The 25,636-nt window shown below is 48.6% G+C and overlaps 1 protein-coding gene across 1 annotated transcript; it reads right to left on the reverse strand.

Annotated features, from left to right (window-relative positions):
* Positions 1 to 166: 166 nt before the first annotated feature.
* Positions 167 to 25,220, reverse strand: TMEM256 (transmembrane protein 256). The gene is made up of 4 exons (XM_088466476.1): positions 25,096 to 25,220; positions 17,909 to 17,946; positions 17,559 to 17,639; positions 167 to 421 (listed from the first exon to the last, which is right to left on the reverse strand). The coding sequence occupies exons 1-4, from the start codon at positions 25,184 to 25,186 to the stop codon at positions 278 to 280; spliced, it is 354 nt and encodes a 117-aa protein (XP_088322602.1). The 5' UTR covers positions 25,187 to 25,220; the 3' UTR covers positions 167 to 277.
* Between the last annotated feature and the right edge of the window lie 416 nt (positions 25,221 to 25,636).

Consider the following 25,636-nt stretch of genomic DNA (forward strand, 5'->3'; position numbering starts at 1 on the left):
ATTTTCGGTAAAGAAAAGACGCCCAACGCTAGCAGAGTAGTACGGGAGCAGGCGGCTCGCTCACGCCAGGCAAGTCGCGCAGTCTGGCGTATTGAGGCTAGATGTGGAATGGAGATGACTGTGCACATGCAGCCCAGATCCGGTCTCACAATCACAATGGCCGTCAGCTTGTGAATACATTTCTTTATTAAAAAGGTTTCTCTCGTGTTCCATTTACACAACATAGGAAATAAGACACTGATGATATTCCTCTGGATAAAGGCGAGGTCATGTCTTCTCAGAGAGCCATAGCAGCCCAACCCAAAATTAGGAGGGTTCCCCCGTACGGTGCAGCCACAGTAAGAGAAGGGTCCCCAGACAAGGCATGGTAATAAAAGGTGCCACAGAAAAGAACCATCCCAGATGTTAGGAGAGATCCAGCCTGCGGGGGGAGCCAGAGAACAGGAGAAGATGTATATTATACAGATCCACACACTGAGCACAGCAACTAACAGCATAGATCACACACTCACACACACACACACACACACACACACTGAGCACAGCAACTAACAGCATAGATCACATACACACACACACTGAGCACAGCTACTAACAGCATAGATCACACACACACACTGAGCACAGCAACTAACAGCATAGATCACATACACACACACACACCGAGCACAGCAACTAACAGCATAGATCACATACACACACACTGAGCACAGCTACTAACAGCATAGATCACACACACACACACACACACTGAGCACAGCAACTAACAGCATAGATCACATACACACACACACTGAGCACAGCAACTAACAGCATAGATCACATACACACACACACTGAGCACAGCAACTAACAGCATAGATCACACACACACACACACTGAGCACAGCAACTAACAGCATAGATCACATACACACACACACACTGAGCACAGCAACTAACAGCATAGATCACATACACACACACACTGAGCACAGCAACTAACAGCATAGATCACACACACACACACTGAGCACAGCAACTAACAGCATAGATCACATACACACTGAGCACAGCAACTAACAGCATAGATCACACACACACACACACACTGAGCACAGCAACTAACAGCATAGATCACATACACACTGAGCACAGCAACTAACAGCATAGATCACACACACACACACTGAGCACAGCAACTAACAGCATAGATCACATACACACACACACTGAGCACAGCAACTAACAGCATAGATCACACACACACACACTGAGCACAGCAACTAACAGCATAGATCACATACACACACACACACTGAGCACAGCAACTAACAGCATAGATCACACACACACACACACTGAGCACAGCAACTAACAGCATAGATCACATACACACACACACACTGAGCACAGCAACTAACAGCATAGATCACACACACACACACACACTGAGCACAGCAACTAACAGCATAGATCACATACACACACACTGAGCACAGCAACTAACAGCATAGATCACATACACACTGAGCACAGCAACTAACAGCATAGATCACATACACACACACACTGAGCACAGCAACTAACAGCATAGATCACATACACACACACACACTGAGCACAGCAACTAACAGCATAGATCACATACACACACTGAGCACAGCAACTAACAGCATAGATCACATACACACTGAGCACAGCAACTAACAGCATAGATCACATACACACACTGAGCACAGCAACTAACAGCATTGATCACACACACACACACACTGAGCACAGCAACTAACAGCATAGATCACACACACACACACACTGAGCACAGCAACTAACAGCATAGATCACATACACACACTGAGCACAGCAACTAACAGCATAGATCACATACACACACACACACACACACACACACTGAGCACAGCAACTAACAGCATAGATCACACACACACACACACACTGAGCACAGCAACTAACAGCATAGATCACATACACACTGAGCACAGCAACTAACAGTATAGATCACATACACACTGAGCACAGCAACTAACAGCATAGATCACATACACACACACACACTGAGCACAGCAACTAACAGCATAGATCACATACACACACTGAGCACAGCAACTAACAGCATAGATCACATACACACACACACTGAGCACAGCAACTAACAGCATAGATCACATACACACTGAGCACAGCAACTAACAGCATAGATCACATACACACACTGAGCACAGCAACTAACAGCATAGATCACATACACACACACTGAGCACAGCAAATAACAGCATAGATCACATACACACACACTGAGCACAGCAACTAACAGCATAGATGGCACCAGGGCCGGATTGGCGATCTGGCACTTATGGCAAATGCCAGAAGGGCCAATGGCAAAATGGGCCGCTTTGGCTGAGCACAGGCTCACCCTGCAGTACAACCTCCCGGGCGGCGCCTTGCTCAGTAAGCAGATTGCACGAATGCGCGGCCGCGACATGACGCAGTGACGTCATCACGCTGCGTCATGATGCGGTCGCGCGTTCCTGAAATCTTCTTGCTGAGCACAACGAGGTACGGGAGGTTGTACTGCCGCCACCAGGGCCACGCACACAGCCGCACTGAAGAGTCAGGACGCCGGCTGAGACCAGCATCCGCGTCCTGCTGCTGGCTTCACTTGTCAGTCTGTCCGGGCTGTCCTCTCTCTGGACGGTGGTTGGGGCCAGGCTGTCCACTCACATCTGCCGCGCCCACCCACCGAACTGGGCACTGACTAGGCAGGATCATGAGGCAAGCGCACAGCAGGGAGATGTGCTGTGCTGCGCATGTGCTTGTTGCAGCTTCACCAGGTAACTGCACCTCCACGAGGGAAGCAGGGGGAAGGGGGGGTGAGCAGCATGTGTAAATAATGTCAGTTGTGCGGGGTGCAGTGCAGCCTGCAGCAGGATGTTGGGGCCTGGGGGGGTGCAAGCGCAGCATGTGCTATGTCATTTGGGGGGGTGTGCAGCATGTAGTATCTCTGTCTCCCTCTCCCCCTTCCATCTGCCCCTCCCGTCTCTCTCTCCCCCTCCCGTTTCCCTCTCCGCCTCTCCCCCCTTCCTGTCTCCCCCTCTCCCGTCTCACTCTCCCCCTCCCCCCCTGTCTCCCCCTCTCCCTCTCTCCAGTCTGTCTCCCTCTGCATCTCTCCCGTCTCCCCCTCTCCTATGTCTCCCCCTATTCCTCTTCTCTCTCCCAGCTTCCCCTTTCTTCTGTCTCTCTCGTCTCCCCCTATTCCTCTTCTCTCTCCCAGCTTCCCCTTTCTTCTGTCTCTCTCGTCTCCCCCTATTCCTCTTCTCTCCCAGCTTCCCCTTTCTTCTATGTCTCTCCTGTCTCTCCCTATTCCTCTTCTCTCTCCCAGCTTACCCTTCTATGTCTCTCCTGTCTCCCCCTATTCCTCTTCTCTCTCCCAGCTTCCCCTTTCATCTATGTCTCTCCTGTCTCCCCCTATTCCTCTTCTCTCTCCCAGCTTCCCCTTTCTTGTATGTCTCTCTCGTCTCCCCCTACCCCTCTTCTCTCTCCCAGCTTCCCCTTTCTTCTGTCTCTCTCGTCTCCCCCTATTCCTCTTCTCTCTCCCAGCTTCCCCTTTCTTCTATGTCTCTCCTGTCTCCCCCTATTCCTCTTCTCTCTCCCAGCTTCCCCTTTCTTCTGTCTCTCTCGTCTCCCCCTATTCCTCTTCTCTCTCCCAGCTTCCCCTTTCTTCTATGTCTCTCCTGTCTCCCCCTATTCCTCCTCGCTTTCTCGTCTTTCCCTATTCCTTCCGACTCTCACCCAGCTCCCTTCTCCTATGTCTTTCCCGGCCTCCCCAATTCCTTCTCTCTCTCTCCCAGCTTCCCCTATTCCTTCTCTCATGACACACACACACACACACACACACTGAGCACAGCAACTAACAGCATAGATGGCGCACACACTGAGCACAGCAACAGCATAGATGACACACACACACTGAGCACAGCAACAGCATAGATGACACACACACACTGAGCACAGAAACTAACAGCATAGATGACACACACACACATACACTGAGCACAGCAACAGCATAGATGACACACACACACTGAGCACAGAAACTAACAGCATAGATGGCGCACACACACTGAGCACAGCAGCTAACAACATAGATGACACACACACACATACACTGAGCACAGCAACTAACAGCATTGATGCCACACACACACTGAGCACAGCAACTAACAGCATTGATGACGCACACACACACACACACTGAGCACTGCAACAGCATAGATGGCACACACACTGAGCACAGCAACAAACAGCATAGATGGCGCACACACACACACTGAGCACAGCAACTAACAGCATTGATGGCACACACACACTGAGCCCAGCAACTAACAGCATAGATGGCGTGCGCACACACACTGAGCACAGCAACTAACAGCATAGATGGCGCGCACGCACACACACACACTGAGCACAGCAACTAACAGCATAGATGGCACACACACTGAGCACAGCAACAGCATAGATGACACACACACACACTGAGCACAGCAACTAACAGCATTGATGGCACACACACACACATACACTGAGGACAGCAACTAACAGCATAGATGGCGCACACACACACTGAGCACAGCAACTAACAGCATAGATGGCGCACACACACACTGAGCACAGCAACTAACAGCATAGATGACACACACACTGAGCACAGCAACTAACAGCATAGATGGCACACACACACTGAGCACAGCAACTAACAGCATTGATGGCGCACACACACACACTGAGCACAGCAACTAACAGCATAGATGGCGCACACACACACTGAGCACAGCAACTAACAGCATAGATGACACACACACACTGAGCACAGCAACTAACAACATATATGGCACACACACACACATACACTGAGCACAGCAACTAACAGCATAGATGGCGCGCGCAAGCGCGCACACACTGTGCACAGCAACTAACAGCATAGATGGCGCGCACACACACACTGAGCACAGCAACTAACAGCATTGATGACACACACACAGCAACTAACAGCATTGATGGCGCACACACACACACACACACACACTGAGCACAGCAACTAACAGCATTGATGGCGCACACACACACACTGAGCACAGCAACTAACAGCATAGATCACATACACACACACTGAGCACAGCAACTAACAGCATAGATGACACACACACACTGAGCACAGCAACTAACAGCATAGATCACATACACACACACACACACACTGAGCACAGCAACTAACAGCATAGATCACATACACACACACTGAGCACAGCAACTAACAGCATAGATCACACACACACACACTGAGCACAGCAACTAACAGCATAGATCACACACACACAGCACAGCAACTAACAGCATAGATCACATACACACACACACTGAGCACAGCAACAGCATAGATCACATACACACACACTGAGCACAGCAACAGCATAGATCACACACACACACTGAGCACAGCAACTAACAGCATAGATCACACACACACACTGAGCATAGCAACTAACAGCATAGATGACACACACACTGAGCACAGCAACTAACAGCATAGATGGCACACACACACTGAGCACAGCAACTAACAGCATTGATGGCGCACACACACACACTGAGCACAGCAACTAACAGCATAGATGGCGCACACACACACTGAGCACAGCAACTAACAGCATAGATGACACACACACACTGAGCACAGCAACTAACAACATAGATGGCACACACACACACATACACTGAGCACAGCAACTAACAGCATAGATGGCGCGCGCAAGCGCGCACACACTGTGCACAGCAACTAACAGCATAGATGGCACACACACACTGAGCACAGCAACTAACAGCATTGATGGCACACACACACACTGAGCACAGCAACTAACAGCATTGATGGCACACACACACACTGAGCACAGCAACTAACAGCATAGATGGCACACACACACTGAGCACAGCAACTAACAGCATAGATGGCACACACACACACATACACTGAGCACAGCAACTAACAGCATAGATGGCGCGCGCAAGCGCGCACACACTGTGCACAGCAACTAACAGCATAGATGACACACACACACACTGAGCACAGCAACTAACAGCATTGATGGCGCGCACACACACTGAGCACAGCAACTAACAGCATTGATGGCACACACACACACTGAGCACAGCAACTAACAGCATAGATGGCACACACACACTGAGCACAGCAACTAACAGCATAGATGGCACACACACACACATACACTGAGCACAGCAACTAACAGCATAGATGGCGCGCGCAAGCGCGCACACACTGTGCACAGCAACTAACAGCATAGATGACACACACACACACTGAGCACAGCAACTAACAGCATTGATGGCGCGCACACACACACACTGAGCACAGCAACTAACAGCATTGATGGCACACACACACACTGAGCACAGCAACTAACAGCATAGATGGCACACACACACTGAGCACAGCAACTAACAGCATAGATGGCACACACACACACTGAGCACAGCAACTAACAGCATAGATGGCGCGCGCAAGCGCACACACACTGTGCACAGCAACTAACAGCATAGATGGCGCACACACACACACTGAGCACAGCAACTAACAGCATTGATGACACACACACTGAGTACAGCAACTAACAGCATTGATGGCGCACACACACACACTGAGCACAGCAACTAACAGCATAGATCACATACACACACACACACACTGAGCACAGCAACTAACAGCATAGATCACATACACACACACTGAGCACAGCAACTAACAGCATAGATCACATACACACACACTGAGCACAGCAACAGCATAGATGACACCAGGGCCGGACTGGCGATCGGGCACTTCTGGCAAATGCCAGAAGGGCCGATGGCAAAATGGGCTGCTTTGGCTGAGCACAGGCTCACCCGGCAGTACAACCTCCCGGGCGGCGCCTTGCTCAGTAAGCAGATTGCACGAATGCGCGGCCGCATCATGACGCAGTGACGTCATCACGCTGTGTCATGATGCGGTCGCGCGTTCCTGAAATCTTCTTGCTGAGCACAACGAGGTACGGGAGGTTGTACTGCCGCCACCAGGGCCACGCACACAGCCGCACTGAAGAGTCCGGACGCCGGCTGAGACCGGCCTCCGCGTCCTGCTGCTGGCTTCACTTGTCAGTCTGTCCTCTCTCTGGACGGTGGTTGGGGCCAGGCTGTCCACTCCCATCTGCCGCGCCCACCCACCGAACTGGGCACTGACTGGGCAGGATCATGAGGCAAGCGCACAGCAGGGAGATGTGCTGTGCTGCGCATGTGCTTGTTGCAGCTTCACCAGGTAACTGCACCTCCACGAGGGAAGCAGGGGGAAGGGGGGGTGAGCAGCATGTGTAAATAATGTCAGTTGTGCGGGGTGCAGTGCAGCCTGCAGCAGGATGTTGGGGCCTGGGGGGGTGCAAGCGCAGCATGTGCTATGTCATTTGGGGGGGTGTGCAGCATGTAGTATCTCTGTCTCCCTCTCCCCCTTCCATCTGCCCCTCCCGTTTCCCTCTCCCCCCTTCCTGTCTCCCCCTCTCCCGTCTCACTCTCCCCCTCCCCCCTGTCTCCCCCTCTCCCTCTCCCTCTCTCCAGTCTGTCTCCCTCTGCATCTCTCCCGTCTCCCCCTATTCCTCTTCTCTCTCCCAGCTTCCCCTTTCTTCTGTCTCTCTAGTCTCCCCCTATTCCTCTTCTCTCTCCCAGCTTCCCCTTTCTTCTGTCTCTCTCGTCTCCCCCTATTCCTCTTCTCTCTCCCAGCTTCCCCTTTCTTCTATGTCTCTCCTGTCTCTCCCTATTCCTCTTCTCTCTCCCAGCTTACCCTTCTATGTCTCTCCTGTCTCCCCCTATTCCTCTTCTCTCTCCCAGCTTCCCCTTTCTTCTATGTCTCTCTCGTCTCCCCCTATTCCTCTTCTCTCTCCCAGCTTCCCCTTTCTTCTATGTCTCTCTCGTCTCCCCCTATTCCTCTTCTCTCTCCCAGCTTCCCCTTTCTTCTATGTCTCTCCTGTCTCCCCCTATTCCTCCTCGCTTTCTCGTCTTTCCCTATTCCTTCCTACTCTCACCCAGCTCCCTTCTCCTATGTCTTTCCCGGCCTCCCCAATTCCTTCTCTCTCTCTCCCAGCTTCCCCTATTCCTTCTCTCATGACACACACACACTGAGCACAGCAACTAACAGCATAGATCACACACACACTGAGCACAGCAACAGCATAGATGACACACACACACTGAGCACAGCAACAGCATAGATGACACACACACACTGAGCACAGAAACTAACAGCATAGATGGCGCACACACACTGAGCACAGCAACTAAGCATAGATGGCGCGCGCGCACACACACACACACACACACACTGAGCACAGCAACTAACAGCATAGATGGCACACACACACACTGAGCACAGCAACTAACAGCATTGATGGCACACACACACACACACACACTGAGCACAGCAACTAACAGCATAGATGGCACACACACACACTGAGCACAGCAACTAACAGCATTGATGGCGCACACACACACACTGAGCACAGCAACTAACAGCATAGTTGGCGCGTGCACACACTGAGCACAGCAACTAACAGCATAGATGGCGCGCGCGCACACACACACTGAGCACAGCAACTAACAGCATAGATGGCACACACACTGAGCACAGCAACAGCATAGATGACACACACACACACTGAGCACAGCAACTAACAGCATTGATGGCACACACACACACATACACTGAGCACAGCATAGATGGCGCACACACACACTGAGCACAGCAACTAACAGCATAGATGGCACACACACACTGAGCACAGCAACTAACAGCATAGATGGCGCACACACACACTGAGCACAGCAACAGCATAGATGGCGCGCGCGCACACACACACACACATACACTGAGCACAGCAACTAACAGCATAGATGGCGCGCGCGCACACACACACTGAGCACAGCAACTAACAGCATAGATGGCACACACACACTGAGCACAGCAACTAACAGCATAGATGGCGCGCGCACACACACACACTGAGCACAGCAACTAACAGCATAGATGGCACACACACACTGAGCACAGCAACTAACAGCATTGATGGCACACACACACACACACTGAGCACAGCAACTAACAGCATAGATGGCACACACACACACTGAGCACAGCAACTAACAGCATTGATGGCGCACACACACACACTGAGCACAGCAACTAACAGCATAGATGGCGCACACACACACTGAGCACAGCAACTAACAGCATAGATGGCACACACACTGAGCACAGCAACTAACAGCATAGATGGCGCACACACACTGAGCACAGCAACTAACAGCATAGATGGCGCACACACACACTGAGCACAGCAACTAACAGCATTGATGGCACACACACACTGAGCACAGCAACTAACAGCATAGATGGCACACACACACACACACACTGAGCACAGCAACTAATAGCATAGATGGCGCGCGCACACGCACACACATTGAGCACAGCAGCTAACAGCATAGATGGCGCGCGCACACACACACACACTGAGCACAGCAACTAACAGCATAGATGGCGCGCACACACACACACTGAGCACAGCAACTAACAGCATAGATGACAAACACACACTGAGCACAGCAACTAACAGCATAGATGGCACACACACACTGAGCACAGCAACTAACAGCATTGATGGCACACACACACACTGAGCACAGCATCTAACAGCATAGATGGCGCACACACACACTGAGCACAGCAACTAACAGCATTGATGGCACACACACTGAGCACAGCAACTAACAGCATAGATGGCGCGCGCGCGCGCGCACACACACACACTGAGCACAGCAACTAACAGCATAGATGACAAACACACACTGAGCACAGCATCTAACAGCATAGATGGCGCGCACACACACACACACACTGAGCACAGGAACTAACAGCATAGATGGCGCACACACACACTGAGCACAGCAACTAACAGCATTGATGGCACACACACTGAGCACAGCAACTAACAGCATAGATGGCGCGCTCGCGCGCACACACACACTGAGCACAGCAACTAATAGCATAGATGGCGCGCGCACACACACACACACACTGAGCACAGCAACTAACAGCATTGATGGCGCACACACACACTGAGCACAGCAACTAACAGCATTGATGGCGCGCACACACACACACACTGAGCACAGCAACTAATAGCACAGATGGTGCGCGCACGCACACACACACTGAGCACAGCAACTAACAGCATAGATGGCGCGCGCACACACACACACACACACACACTGAGCACAGCAACTAACAGCATAGATGGCGCACACACACACATTGAGCACAGCAACTAACAGCATAGATGGCACACACACACACTGAGCACAGCAACTAACAGCATTGATGGCGTACACACACGCACACACACACTGAGCACAGCAACTAACAGCATAGATGGCGCGCGCGCACACACTGAGCACAGCAACTAATAGCATAGATGGCGCGCGCACACACACACACACACACACTGAGCACAGCAACTAACAGCATAGATGGCGCGCGCACACACACGCACACACACACTGAGCACAGCAACTAACAGCATTGATGGTGCACACACACAGACACTGAGCACAGCAACTAACAGCATAGATGGCGCACACACACACACTGAGCACAGCAACTAACAGCATAGATGGCACACACACTGAGCACAGCAACTAACAGCATTGATGGCGCACACACACACACACACTGAGCACAGCAACTAACAGCATAGATGGCACACACACACACTGAGCACAGCAACTAACAGCATAGATGGCACACACACACTGAGCACAGCAACTAACAGCATAGATGGCGCACACACACACTGAGCACAGCAACTAACAGCATTGATGGCACACACACACACACTGAGCACAGCAACTAACAGCATAGATGGCGCGCGCACACACGCACACACACACTGAGCACAGCAACTAACAGCATAGATGGCGCGCACACACACACACACACACACACTGAGCACAGCAACTAACAGCGTAGATGACACACACATACACTGAGCACAGCAACTAACAGCATTCATGGCACACACACTGAGCACAGCAACTAACAGCATAGATGGCACACACACACACACTGGGCACAGCAACTAACAGCATAGATGGCACACACACACTGAGCACAGCAACTAACAGCATAGATGGCACACACACACACTGAGCACAGCAACTAACAGCATTGATGGCGCACACACACACACTGAGCACAGCAACTAACAGCATAGATGGCACACACACACACACACACACACACTGAGCACAGCAACTAACAGCATTGATGGCGCACACACACACACTGAGCACAGCAACTAACAGCATTGATGGCGCGCACACACACACTGAGCACAGCAACTAACAGCATAGATGGCACACACACACACTGAGCACTATAAGCTAAGGAAGACATTTTATCAGAACAGGAAACAAGAAATATATAAATATGTGTGAGAGAGATCCAGCCTGCAGGGGGAGAAAGGGAAGGCTTGTATACAGTCAGGTCCATAAATATTGGGACATTGACAGAATTTTCAGATTTTGGCCTCTATTCACCACAATGGCTTTGAAATGAAACAAACAAGATGTGATTTACCTGCAGACTTTCAGATTTAATTTGAGGGTAATTACATCCAAATCAGGTGAACGGTGTAGGAATTACAACAGTTTCAATATGTGCCTCCCACTCTTTAAGGGGCCAAAAGTAATGGGACTATCAACTCAGAAGCTATTTCATGGACAGGTGTGGGCTATTCCCTCGTTATTTCATTATCAATTAAGCAGGTACAAGGTCAGGAGTTGAATCTAGGTGTGACATTTGCATTTGGAATCAATTGCTGTCGACTCTCAATGGGGCTCATTTATTAAGGATCGCATTTTGCAATGTGATCAGGGCGTGCAGTACCGCCCATGATCGCATTGCAAAATGCGATCATACCGGCCGAATGTATGACCCGGCACATGCAGGGAGACGGGCTCCGAAAATACATTCGGGGGATACTTAGTATTTGAGGTAAACCCCCGAAAACAGGTGTTTTCGGGGAATTTACCTCAAATGCACTTTGATAAATGGGCCCAAATATGAGATCCAAAGAGCTGTCACTATCAGTGAAGCAAGCCATCATTAGGCTGAAAAATCAAAACAAACCCATCAGAGAGATAGCAAAAACATTAAGTGTGGCCAAATCAACTGTTTGGAACATTCTTAAAAAGAAAGAACGCACCGGAGAGCTCAGCAACACCAAAAGACCCGGAAGACCATGGAAAACAACTGTGGCGGATGACAAAAGAATTATTTCCCTGGTGAAGAAAAACCCCTTCACAACAGTTGGCCAAATCAAGAACACTCTCCAGGAGGTAGGTGCATATGTGTCAAAGTCAACAATCAAGAGAAGACTTCACAAGAGTGAATATAGAGGGTTCACCACAAGATGTAAACCATTGGTGAGCCACAAAAACAGGAAGACCAGATTAGAGTTTGCCAAACAACATCTAAAAAAGCCATTACAGTTCTGGAACAACATCCTATGGACAGATGAGACAAAGATCAACTTGTACCAGAGTGATGGGAAGAGAAGGAAAGGAACTGCTCATGATCCAAAACATACCACCTCATCAATGAAGCATGGTGGTGGTAGTGTCATGGCGTGGGCATGTATGGCTGCCAATGGAACTGGTTCCCTTGTATTTATTGATGATGTGACTGCTGACAAAAGCAGGAGAATGAATTCTGAAGTGTTTTGGGCAATATTATATGCTCATCTTCAGTCAAATGCTTCAGAACTCATTGGATAGCGCTTCACAGTGCAGATGGACAATGACCCGAAGCATACTGCAAAAGCAACCAAAGAGTTTTTTAAGGCTAAAAAGTGGAATGTTATGCAATGGCCAAGTCAATCCCCTGACCTGAATCCGATTGAGCATGCATTTCACTTGATGAAGACAAAACTGAAGAGAAAATGCCCCAAGAACAAGCAGGAACTGAAGACATTTGCAGTAGAGGCCTGGCAGAGCATCACCAGGGATGAAACCCAGCGTCTGGTGATGTCTATGTGTTCCAGACTTCAGGCTGTAATTGCCTGCAAAGGATTTACAACAAAGTATTAAAAAGTGAAAGTTAGATTTAGGATTGTTTAGTTTGTCCCATTACTTTTGGTCCCTTAAAAAGTGAGAGGCACATATAGAAACCGTTGTAATTCCTACACCGTTCACCTGATTTGGATGTAATTACCCTCAAATTAAATCTGAAAGTCTGCAGTTAAATCACATCTTGTCTGCAGGGGGGAAAGGGAAGGCTTATATATATGTGTGAGAGAGATCCAGCCTGCAGGGGGGGGAAGGAAAGGCTTATATATATGTGTGAGAGAGATCCAGCCTGCAGGGGGGGAGGGAAGGCTTATATATATGTGTAAGAGAGAGATCCAGCCTGCAGGGGGGAAAAGGGAAGGCTTATTTATGTGTGAGAGAGAGAGATCCAGCCTGTAGGGGGGGGAAGGGAAGGCTTATATATGTGTGTGAGAGAGATCCAGCCTGCAGGGGGGGAAAGGGAAGGCTTATATATATGTGTGAGAGAGAGATCCAGCCTGCGGGGGGGGGGGGGGGGGGGGGGAAGGGAAGGCTTATATATATATATATATATATATGTGTGTGTGAGAGAGATCCAGCCTGCAGGGGGCGAAGGGAAGGCTTATATATATGTGTGTGAGAGATCCAGCCTGCAGGGGGGAATGGGAAGGCTTATATATATATATATGTATGTGTAAGAGAGATCCAGCCTGCAGGGGGGGAAAGGGAAGGCTTATATATGTGTGTGTGTGAGAGAGAGATCCAGCCTGCAGGGGGGGGGGGGGGGGGGGAGGGCTTATATATGTGTGTGTGAGAGAGATCCAGCCTGCAGGGGGGAAAGGGAAGGCTTATATATGTATGTGTGTGAGAGAGAGATCCAGCCTGCAGGGGGGGGGGGGGGGGGAGGGAAGGCTTATATATGTGTGTGTGAGAGAGATCCAGCCTGCAGGGGGGAAAGGGAAGGCTTATATATGTATGTGTGTGAGAGAGAGATCCAGCCTGCAGGGGGGGGGGAAGGGAAGGCTTATATATGTGTGTGTGAGAGAGATCCAGCCTGCAGGGGGGAAAGGGAAGGCTTATATATGTATGTGTGTGAAAGAGAGATCCAGCCAGCAGGGGGGGGGGGGGGGGGGGGGGGGGGAAGGCTTATATATATGTGTGTGTAAGAGAGAGATCCAGCCTGCAGGGGGGGAAAGGGAAGGCTTATATATGTGTGTGAGAGAGATCCAGCCTGCAGGGGGGAAAGGGAAGGCTTATATATGTGTGTGTGAGAGAGATCCAGCCTGCAGGGGGGAAAGGGAAGGCTTATATATGTATGTGTGTGAGAGAGAGATCCAGCCTGCAGGAGGGGGGGGGGGGGAAGGGAAGGCTTATATATATATGTGTATGTGTGTGTAAGAGAGAGATCCAGCCTGCAGGGGGGGAAAGGGAAGGCTTATTTATGTGTGTGAGAGAGATCCAGCCTGCAGGGGGGGAAAGGGAAGGCTTATTTATGTGTGTGAGAGAGATCCAGCCTGCAGGGGGGGGAAGGGAAGGCTTATTTATGTGTGAGAGAGAGATCCAGCCTGTAGGGGGGGGAAAGGGAAGGCTTATATATGTGTGTGAGAGAGATCGAGAGATCCAGCCTGTAGGGGGGGGGAAAGGGAAGGCTTATATATATATACATATATATGTGTGAGAGAGATCCAGCCTGCAGGGGGGAAAGGGAAGGCTTATATATATGTGTGAGAGATCCAGCCTGCAGGGGTGGAAAGGGAAGGCTTATATATGTGTGTGTGTGTAAGAGAGAGATCCAGCCTGCAGGGGGGAAAGGGAAGGCTTATTTATGTGTGAGAGAGAGATCCAGCCTGTAGGGGGGGGAAAGGGAAGGCTTATATATGTGTGTGAGAGAGATCCAGCCTGTAGGGGGGGGAAAGGGAAGGCTTATATATATATATATATATATATATATATATATATGTGTGTGAGAGAGATCCAGCCTGCAGGGGGTAAAGGGAAGGCTTATATATATGTGTGAGAGATCCAGCCTGCAGGGGGGAAAGGGAAGGCTTATATATGTATGTGTGTGAGAGAGAGATCCAGCCTGCAGGGGGGGGGGGGGGGGGGAGGGAAGGCTTATATATGTGTGTGTGAGAGAGATCCAGCCTGCAGGGGGGAAAGGGAAGGCTTATATATGTATGTGTGTGAGAGAGAGATCCAGCCTGCAGGAGGGGGGGGTGAAGGGAAGGCTTATATATATATATGTGTATGTGTGTGTAAGAGAGAGATCCAGCCTGCAGGGGGGAAAGGGAAGGCTTATATGTGTGTGTGAGAGAGATCCAGCCTGCAGGGGGGGAATGGGAAGGCTTATATATGTGTGTGTGAGAGAGAGATCCAGCCTGCAGGGGGGAAAGGGAAGGCTTATATATATGTGTGTGAGAGAGATCCAGCCTGCAGGGGGGAAAGGGAAGGCTTATATATATGTGTGTGAGAGAGATCCAGCCTGCAGGGGGGGAAAGGGAAGGCTTATATATGTGTGTGTGTGAGAGAGATCCAGCATGCAGGGGGGGGGGGGGGAGGAATGATGGAGTAGAGGTAAGGAGACGTCAAACAGTGTGACAGAGGGTCTGGAGATAATGATTCTACTTGTTGAGTTTCAGACGTAGGAAGGATGAGAAACCGACGAATAGTAAAGTAGGAGATTGCAGGAAGAGGGACGACATGCAAAGAAGATAAGAGGGAACAGACACGAGGTCGCCCCCGATCAACGCGCGAAGCGCACAGGCTCCATCAATAATGATCTGGAGATCGGGCATTTGGTCAGGTGTATACATTACAAGTTCAAATTGGTTGATGAATAAATACAGGCACTTGAATAGAAAAATAAATGAGATGTTTGAATTTGTGTTTGACGCAAATTGAAGTGAATGGATGAAGCCTTCTAGACAGAGTGCTAGGACCCAATTCTGAGCAGAGAATAACGTAGGCACCAAATACTGGAACCAGAACAGGAGGAGCGTCACACAGACAAGATAACATCAATGAAGATAAACTTCCCAGATCGCCCATAGAGTGCAGATCATCGTTCATGGAGAATGGTCACCAGTGTGACCAGCAGAGGATACGTAATGGAGGAAGAGCGCATTGGCCTGTGTGTGACACTGTATATGGCAACCGCAGGTTACACAGGTTCTGACTGTAAGCTTTCATAGGCTGTGACAGCTAAGAACACATTAGGTTGTTAGGGTGGAAGTCACCGATAGTTCAGAAACAGGGAGGGCAGAGAGAGACTGACATGAACAGGAGACGATCAGTATTACCTGTAACACTTACACTGAGGGGGGAAAGGGCCGAATACAGGAAAGATTCAGAGGATTACAGACATGTCGTTATCAGAGAGATTACCAGATCAGTGAACGGAAGAAAATACTCATAGCTCCCTACAGTCTGTGTCACCCTACAGGGGGAGGAACAGACACATAGCTCCCTACGGTCTGTGTCACCCTACAGGGGGAGGGACAGGCTCATAGTTCCCTTCTGTCTGTGTCACCCTGCAGGGGGAGGGACAGGCTCATAGCTCCCTTCTGTCTGTGACAGCCTGCAGGGGGAGGGACAGGCTCATAGCTCCCTACGGTCTGTGTCACCCTGCAGGGGGAGGGACAGGCTCATAGCTCCCTTCTGTCTGTGTCACCCTGCAGGGGGAGGGACAGGCTCCTAGCTCCCTTCTGTCTGTGACACCCTGCAGGGGGAGGGACAGGCTCATAGCTCCCTTCTGTCTGTGACACCCTGCAGGGGGAGGGACAGGCTCATAGCTCCCTTCTGTCTGTGTCACCCTGCAGGGGGAGGGACAGGCTCCTAGCTCCCTTCTGTCTGTGTCACCCTGCAGGGGGAGGGACAGGCTTATAGCTCCCTACGGTCTGTGTCACCATGCAGGGGGAGGGACAGGCTCATAGCTCCCTACGGTCTGTGTCACCCTGCAGGGGGAGGGACAGGCTCATAGCTCCCTACGGTCTGTCACCCTACAGGGGGAGGGGCAGGCTCATAGCTCCCTATGGTCTGTGTCACCCTGCAGGGGGAGGGACAGGCTTATAGCTCCCTACAGTCTGTGTCACCCTACAGGGGGAGGGGCAGGCTCATAGCTCCCTATGGTCTGTGTCACCCTGCAGGGGGAGGGGCAGGCTCATAGCTCCCTACGGTCTGTCACCCTACAGGGGGAGGGACAGGCTTATAGCTCCCTTCTGTCTGTGTCACCCTGCAGGGGGAGGGACAGGCTCATAGCTCCCATCTGTCTGTGTCACCCTGCCCTGGTATTATTGATAGATGTGTGTTATACAGTCAGTAGGGTAGCTCATCTCGCTGTGCCTCTCACGTACCAGCAGAGGGCGCCTGCAGTGTGGTACTGCTAATAACGCCAGGCTGTGCAGAAAGTGGTAGTGATTCCCAGTCGCATACAGCTGAAAAACAAAGAGACAGAGAAGTGTCAGTGCCAGGAAGCTCTATGTGCATGGTGCAGTGGTGTCTGTATAATGCCCGTCACGTGTACACTGTATATATAGGATGCGCCTCCAAGGAAATACACATTGATGGAATCTACGTCACAAGTATTATGTCAGCGTCATCCCCGTGTGGACGTCATTGTCTCCCGGTCTCAGTAACTATATAAACCTATCACTGTAGGACTGCAGTGATGCTGGACGTTATAAATGAAGCAATGGACAATCACCTCTTTCAAATATTCATCTCGATCGCTGCGTCTAAATCCTGCGTGAGACAGAGAAACGCGTTACTGCGATATAAACCCCTCTGACGGGCTGCATACACACACACTGTGGGGGCAGAACCTCACGGACACGGTGTAGAGGCCGCAATGTCACGTCAGCGGCAGATGCCAGGCCCCAATGACATCACACCCACCGCCCGATGCAATGAGGGTGGACAACCTCCACTAAGTCACCCTGTATGCTGTAATGTGGCACCTTCCTCCTCCCCATATAGCAATATTATATACCCCCACACAGTAATGCCCCTCCTCCCCATATAGCATTATATACCCCCACACAGTAATGCCCCTCCTCCCCATATAACATCACATACCCCCATATAGCAATATTATACCCCGACACAGTAATGCCCCTCCTGCCCATATAGCAACATCACATACCCCCATATAGCAATATTATATACCCCACACAGCAATGCCCCTCCTCCCCATATAGCAATATTATATGCCCCCACACAGTAACACCCCTCCTCCCCATATAGCAATGTTATATACCCCCACACAGTAATGCCCCTCCTCCCCATATAACATCACATACCACCCTATAACAATATTATATACCCCCACACAGTAACGTCCCTCCTCCCCGTATAGCAATATTATATACCCACACACAGCAACATCCCTCCTCCCCAATTAGCAACATCACTTACCCCCATATGGCAATATTATATACCGCCTTACAGTAATGCCCCTCCTCCCCATATAGCAACATCACCTTCACCCATACGGTAAAGTCACATAGCCCCATACAGTAACGTCACATAGCCCTCTGTACATATACCCATACTGTAACATCACTTACCCCATACATTAACATCACAAACCATTATAACAACTTGACCCCTGTACAGAAACTTCACATACCTCTCCTTACAGTAACATGACCAACCGATATATTGAAATATCATATACCCCCATACAGTAACATCACATAACCACATTCAGTAACGTCACATATCCCTATAAAGTAACATCACATAGCCCTCCGTACAGTAACGTCACATACCCCTATACAGTACATTTATATAGCCCTCCATACATCTACCAAATACCGTAACATTACATAACCTCATACAGTAACGTCACATACCCCTATACAGTACCATTATATAGCCCTCCGTACATATACCAAATACCGTAACATTACATAACCTCATACAGTAACGTCACATACCCCTATACAGTACATTTATATAGCCCTCCATACATCTACCAAATACCGTAACATTACATAACCTCATACAGTAACGTCACATACCCCTATACAGTACCATTATATAGCCCTCCGTACATATACCAAATACCGTAACATCACATAACCTCATACAGTAACGTCACATACCCCATACAGTACCATTATATAGCCCTCCGTACATATACCAAATACCGTAACATCACATAACCTCATACAGTAACGTCACATACCCCTATACAGTACATTTATATAGCCCTCCATACATCTACCAGATACCGTAACATCACATAACCTCATACAGTAACGTCACATACCCCTATACAGTACATTTATATAGCCCTCCATACATCTACCAAATACCGTAACATCACATAACCTCATACAGTAACGTCACATAACCCTATATAGTACCATTATATAGCCCTCCATACATCTACCAAATACCGTAACATCACATAACCTCATACAGTAACGTCACATACCCCTAAACAGTACATTTATATAGCCCTCCATACATCTACCAAATACCGTAACATCACATAACCCTATACAGTACATTTATATAGCCCTCCATACATCTACCAAATACCGTAACATCACATAACCTCATACAGTAACGTCACATACCCCTATACAGTACATTTATATAGCCCTCCGTACACTAACGTCACCTAGCCCTCCATACAGTAACGTCACATACCCCTATACAGTACCATTATATAGCCCTCCGTACATCTACCAAATACCGTAACATTACATAACCTCATACAGTAACGTCACATAACCCTATACAGTACATTTGTATAGCCCTCCGTACACTAACGTCACCTAGCCCTCCATACAGTAACGTCACATACCCCTATACAGTACCATTATATAGCCCTCCATACATCTACCAAATACCGTAACATTACATAACCTCATACAGTAACGTCACATAACCCTATACAGTACATTTATATAGCCCTCTGTACATCTACCAAATACCGTAACATCACATAACCTCATACAGTAACGTCACATACCCCTATACAGTACATTTATATAGCCCTCCATACATCTACCAAATACCGTAACATCACATAACCTCATACAGTAACGTCACATAACCCTATACAGTACCATTATATAGCCCTCTGTACATCTACCAAATACCGTAACATCACATAACCTCATACAGTAACGTCACATAACCCTATATAGTACCATTATATAGCCCTCAGTACATATACCAAATACCGTAACATCACATAACCTCATACAGTAACGTCACATACCCCTATACAGTACATTTATATAGCCCTCCGTGCACTAACGTCAACCAAGCCCTCCATACAGTAACGTCACATACCCCTATACAGTACATTTATATAGCCCTCCGTACATATACCAAATACCGTAACATTACATAGCCCTCCGTACAGTAACGTCACATAACCCTATACAGTACATTTATATAGCCCTCCGTACATCTACCAAATACCGTAACATCACATAACCTCATACAGTAACGTCACATACCCCTATACAGTACATTTATATAGCCCTCCGTGCACTAACGTCAACCAAGCCCTCCATACAGTAACGTCACATACCCCTATACAGTACATTTATATAGCCCTCCGTACATATACCAAATACCGTAACATTACATAGCCCTCCGTACAGTAACGTCACATAACCCTATACAGTACATTTATATAGCCCTCCGTACATCTACCAAATACCGTAACATCACATTACCTCATACAGTAACATCACATAACCCTATACAGTACATTTATATAGCCCTCCATACATCTACCAAATACCGTAACATTACATAACCTCATACAGTAACGTCACATAACCCTATATAGTACCATTATATAGCCCTCTGTACATCTACCAAATACCGTAACATCACATAACCTCATACAGTAACGTCACATACCCCTATATAGTACATTTATATAGCCCTCCGTACATCTACCAAATACCGTAACATCACATAACCTCATACAGTAACGTCACATACCCCTATACAGTACATTTATATAGCCCTCCGTACACTAACGTCACCTAGCCCTCCATACAGTAACGTCACATACCCCTATACAGTATCATATAGCCCTCTGTACATCTACCAAATACCGTAACATCACATAACCTCGTACAGTAACGTCACATAACCCTATACAGTACATTTATATAGCCCTCCATACATCTACCAAATACCGTAACATCACATAACCTCGTACAGTAACGTCACATAACCCTATACAGTACATTTATATAGCCCTCCGTACATCTACCAAATACCGTAACATTACATAACCTCATACAGTAACGTCACATAACCCTATACAGTACATTTATATAGCCCTCCGTACATCTACCAAATACCGTAACATCACATAACCTCGTACAGTAACGTCACATAACCCTATACAGTACATTTATATAGCCCTCTGTACATATACCAAATACCGTAACATCACATAACCTCATACAGTAACGTCATATAATCCTATACAGTACATTTATATAGCCCTCCATACAGTAACGTCACATACCCCTATAAAGTATCATATAGCTCTCTGTACATCTACCAAATACCGTAACATCACATAACCTCGTACAGTAACGTCACATAACCCTATACAGTACATTTATATAGCCCTCCATACATCTACCAAATACCGTAACATCACATAACCTCGTACAGTAACGTCACATAACCCTATATAGTACATTTATATAGCCCTCCGTACATCTACCAAATACCGTAACATTACATAACCTCATACAGTAACGTCACATAACCCTATACAGTACATTTATATAGCCCTCTGTACATATACCAAATACCGTAACATCACATAACCTCGTACAGTAACGTCACATAACCCTATACAGTACATTTATATAGCCCTCCATACATCTACCAAATACCGTAACATCACAACCTCATACAGTAACATCACATACCCCTATACAGTACCATTATATAGCCCTCCGTACATCTACCAAATACCGTAACATCACATAACCTCATACAGTAACGTCACATAACCCTATACAGTACATTTATATAGCCCTCTGTACATCTACCAAATACCGTAACATTACATAACCTCATACAGTAACGTCACATAACCCTATACAGTACCATTATATAGCCCTCCGTACATCTACCAAATACCGTAACATTACATAACCTCATACAGTAACGTCACATAACCCTATACAGTACATTTATATAGCCCTCCATACATCTACCAAATACTGTAACATTACATAACCTCATACAGTAACGTCACAGAACCCTATACAGTACATTTATATAGCCCTCCATACATCTACCAAATACCGTAACATTACATAACCTCATACAGTAACGTCATATAACCCTATACAGTACCATTATATAGCCCTCCGTACATTACCAAATAGCGTAACATTATATAACCTCATACAGTAAAGGTGCCCACACAGTGAACAACTCACAAACGATTTCCCTTGAACTCCCCGGCAGTTCTGGACAAACAATATTGTGCATAAAGTGCGTCGTGTACGAGATTGGCAGATCTAACCTGCTATAGGCAAGATCTGAAGATACGGACGGCCCGCAGGTACGCGCATCATCAGTGGACACTCATATTTTGCATGATTTGTCGTTCCAATGCGTCGAAATCAGCAAATCGTGACAAATATCTGACAGTGTGTGCGCACCTTTACCCCTATAAAGTAGCATCACATATCCCTATACAGTAACATTACATAGCCCTTCATACAGTAACATCACATAGCCCTCCATACAGTAACGTCACATACCCATATAAAGTAGCATCACATAGCCCTATACAGTAATGTCACATACCCCTCCATACAGTAACGTCACATACCCCTCCATACAGTAACGTCACATACCCCTCCATACAGTAACGTCACATACCCCTCCATACAGTAACGTCACATAGCCCTCCATACAGTAACGTCACATAGCCCTCCATACAGTAACGTCACATAGCCCTATACAGTAATGTCACATACCCCTCCATACAGTAACGTCACATACCCCTCCATACAGTAACGTCACATACCCCTCCATACAGTAACGTCACATACCCCTCCATACAGTAACGTCACATAGCCCTCCATACAGTAACGTCACATAGCCCTCCATACAGTAACGTCACATAGCCCTATACAGTAACATGTCACTTACCCCTATACAGTAACGTCACATAGCCCTCCATACAGTAAAGTCACATACCCCTCCATACAGTAACGTCACATAGCCCTATAAAGTAGCATCACATACCCCTCCATACATACAGTAACGTCACATAGCCCTCGGTACATATACCAAATACAGTAACATCACACACAGGGCCTGATTCCCATACACATTGCTGCTTTGTCTTTGGATATATAATCTAATGCTGCAGGAGGTGTCTGAAGCAAATAAACACCGCCTATCAGAATCCACGATCCAATGGTTGTAGCTTCAGGCCATCAGAAAAAGTCAAAGGCTACTCAGGATGGGCGCCATACCTGCGTCGCTGAGGCCAGGAAAGCCAAAGACTACTCAGGATGGGCGCCATTACCTGCGTCGCTGAAGCCAGGAAAGCCAAAGGCTACTCAGGATGGGCGCCATACCTGCGTCGCTGAAGCCAGGAAAGCCAAAGGCTACTCAGGATGGGCGCCATACCTGCGTCGCTGAGGCCAGGAAAGCCAAAGGCTACTCAGAATGAGCGGCGTACCGGCATTGCTGAGGCCAGGAAAGCCAAAGGCTACTCAGAATGAGCGCCATACCGGCATTGCTGAGGCCAGGAAAGCCAAAGGCTACTCAGAATGGGCGCCATACTTGAGTTGCTGAGGCCGGGAAATCTGCGTTTTCCAATGCAGAACCTGGCCTTGGGACACCCAGAAAACGGGGGCGACACTGGGAACGCAGGCCAGCTCCACCCCCTTCCCGCCCACAAACGGCCGAAGCCTGTTAATCAGGCTGCAGCTTTCGGGCTCTGCGTGCTAACACACAAGACTCATTCTGCACATGTGCAGCCCACAAAAATCGAATATGTATGTAAATTACATCCCCTTTTTACAGTCCACACATCATCTTTCTCTCACATCCTTATGACATTTGGCCGACATTCCTGTGTGGCTGGATCATGCAGCCAACCAAGAAACTCTGCATTCTGACTGGACCAAAATGCAATATATAGCAGCTATCCTTCTGTATCAATGCCGATTTCCCTATAGATTGTAAGCTTGCAAGCAGGGCCTTCCTACCTATATATCTGTGTTATTACCCAATTTTGTTCTATTTATGTTTACAATTATAAGCGCAACGGAATATGCTGCGCTATATAAGAAACTGTTAATAAATAAATAAAACCATCAGGTACATACTGGAATCAGGCCGACAGCGCACAGGGGAACAGATACAGATAGTAGATGATACATAGGGGGTCTATCGATCCTCGTGGCTGCGATCATTAAGTACAGATCACAGCAATACACAAGCGCCAGGAGCGCAACACAAACCCCATTGCTTGCCCATTATTGGATTCTTTTCGCCAGTAGCTGGCCCACCCATGTGGCATCACAAATGATGCCGCGAGCAAAGAACGGAGCGCAAGACAAGACCCGAAGACACGACGGCGGCAGCTATCAGGCGGATCTCCAGGCAAGCCGCGTATGAGTCCTGCGCTCTGTGCGGCAGCACCACTGGCACACCCTGGCTACCGCCCTGAATATACACCATAGGGATTATACTGGGGTAACATGGGGTGAGCACACCAGGGAGTAGGGCTACCCCGGACATTGACACCAGAGAGACGTGTAGGACAGAAGGCTACAAAGACCCCGGGAGTGGCCACCTAAGAGGCCGTATAATGTCCTAGGCGGCTCAGGAAGTGTAGGAGAGGCAGCCCACTCTCACCGTGTGCACCATAAGCCCCAGCAGTCACAGCCAGACACCCAGATACTGCCCCCACCCGCAACCACACTCTACTCAGCGAGGCCGCCGCCATATTGCTACACCTCTGCTGCAGCCAATCACACTGTTACATGTCCTAACCCCGCCCAGCCGAGCAGGGCCGGAGGTGACGGGGATTCTGCATGGCACTCAGCGCGTGACGTCACCGCGGTGCAGCCAACGGCTTCACTTCAGCCGCCAACTCCGGAGTTCTGCCCTGACAACAACCCATGGCACGCCTCTTCACACGCCGCCCGCCGCCATCTTAGACGTGGGCATTTGCCATTTCATGATAGTGATCTGTGGTGCATCTCTCTCACTCTGTATGTACGCACCTCGTACCCTCCATACAGCTAACCTCACACCCCATATACAGCTTACCTCACACCCTCTGTACTGCTTACACCCCACATATACAGCTAGACCCCATATATACAGCTTACCTCACACCCTCTGTACTGCTTACACCCCATATATACAGCTTACCTCACACCCTCTGTACTGC

Source organism: Taudactylus pleione, unplaced genomic scaffold, assembly GCF_031769625.1.
Source record: "Taudactylus pleione unplaced genomic scaffold, aTauple2 ptg003193l, whole genome shotgun sequence".
Taxonomy (NCBI): Eukaryota; Metazoa; Chordata; class Amphibia; order Anura; family Myobatrachidae; genus Taudactylus; species Taudactylus pleione.

Bases quoted from the DNA above. Each gene is read 5' to 3' on its own strand.
- TMEM256 (XM_088466476.1), bottom strand. From the start codon at position 25,186: ATGGCGGCGGCCTCGCTGAGTAGAGTGTGGTTGCGGGTGGGGGCAGTA. The intron at 17,947-25,095 runs GTGAGAGTGGGC...TGTCTCACGCAG, and splicing joins TGGGGCTTATGGTGCACACG to GATTTAGACGCAGCGATCGA. The intron at 17,640-17,908 runs GTGATTGTCCAT...TTTGTTTTTCAG, and splicing joins GAGATGAATATTTGAAAGAG to CTGTATGCGACTGGGAATCA.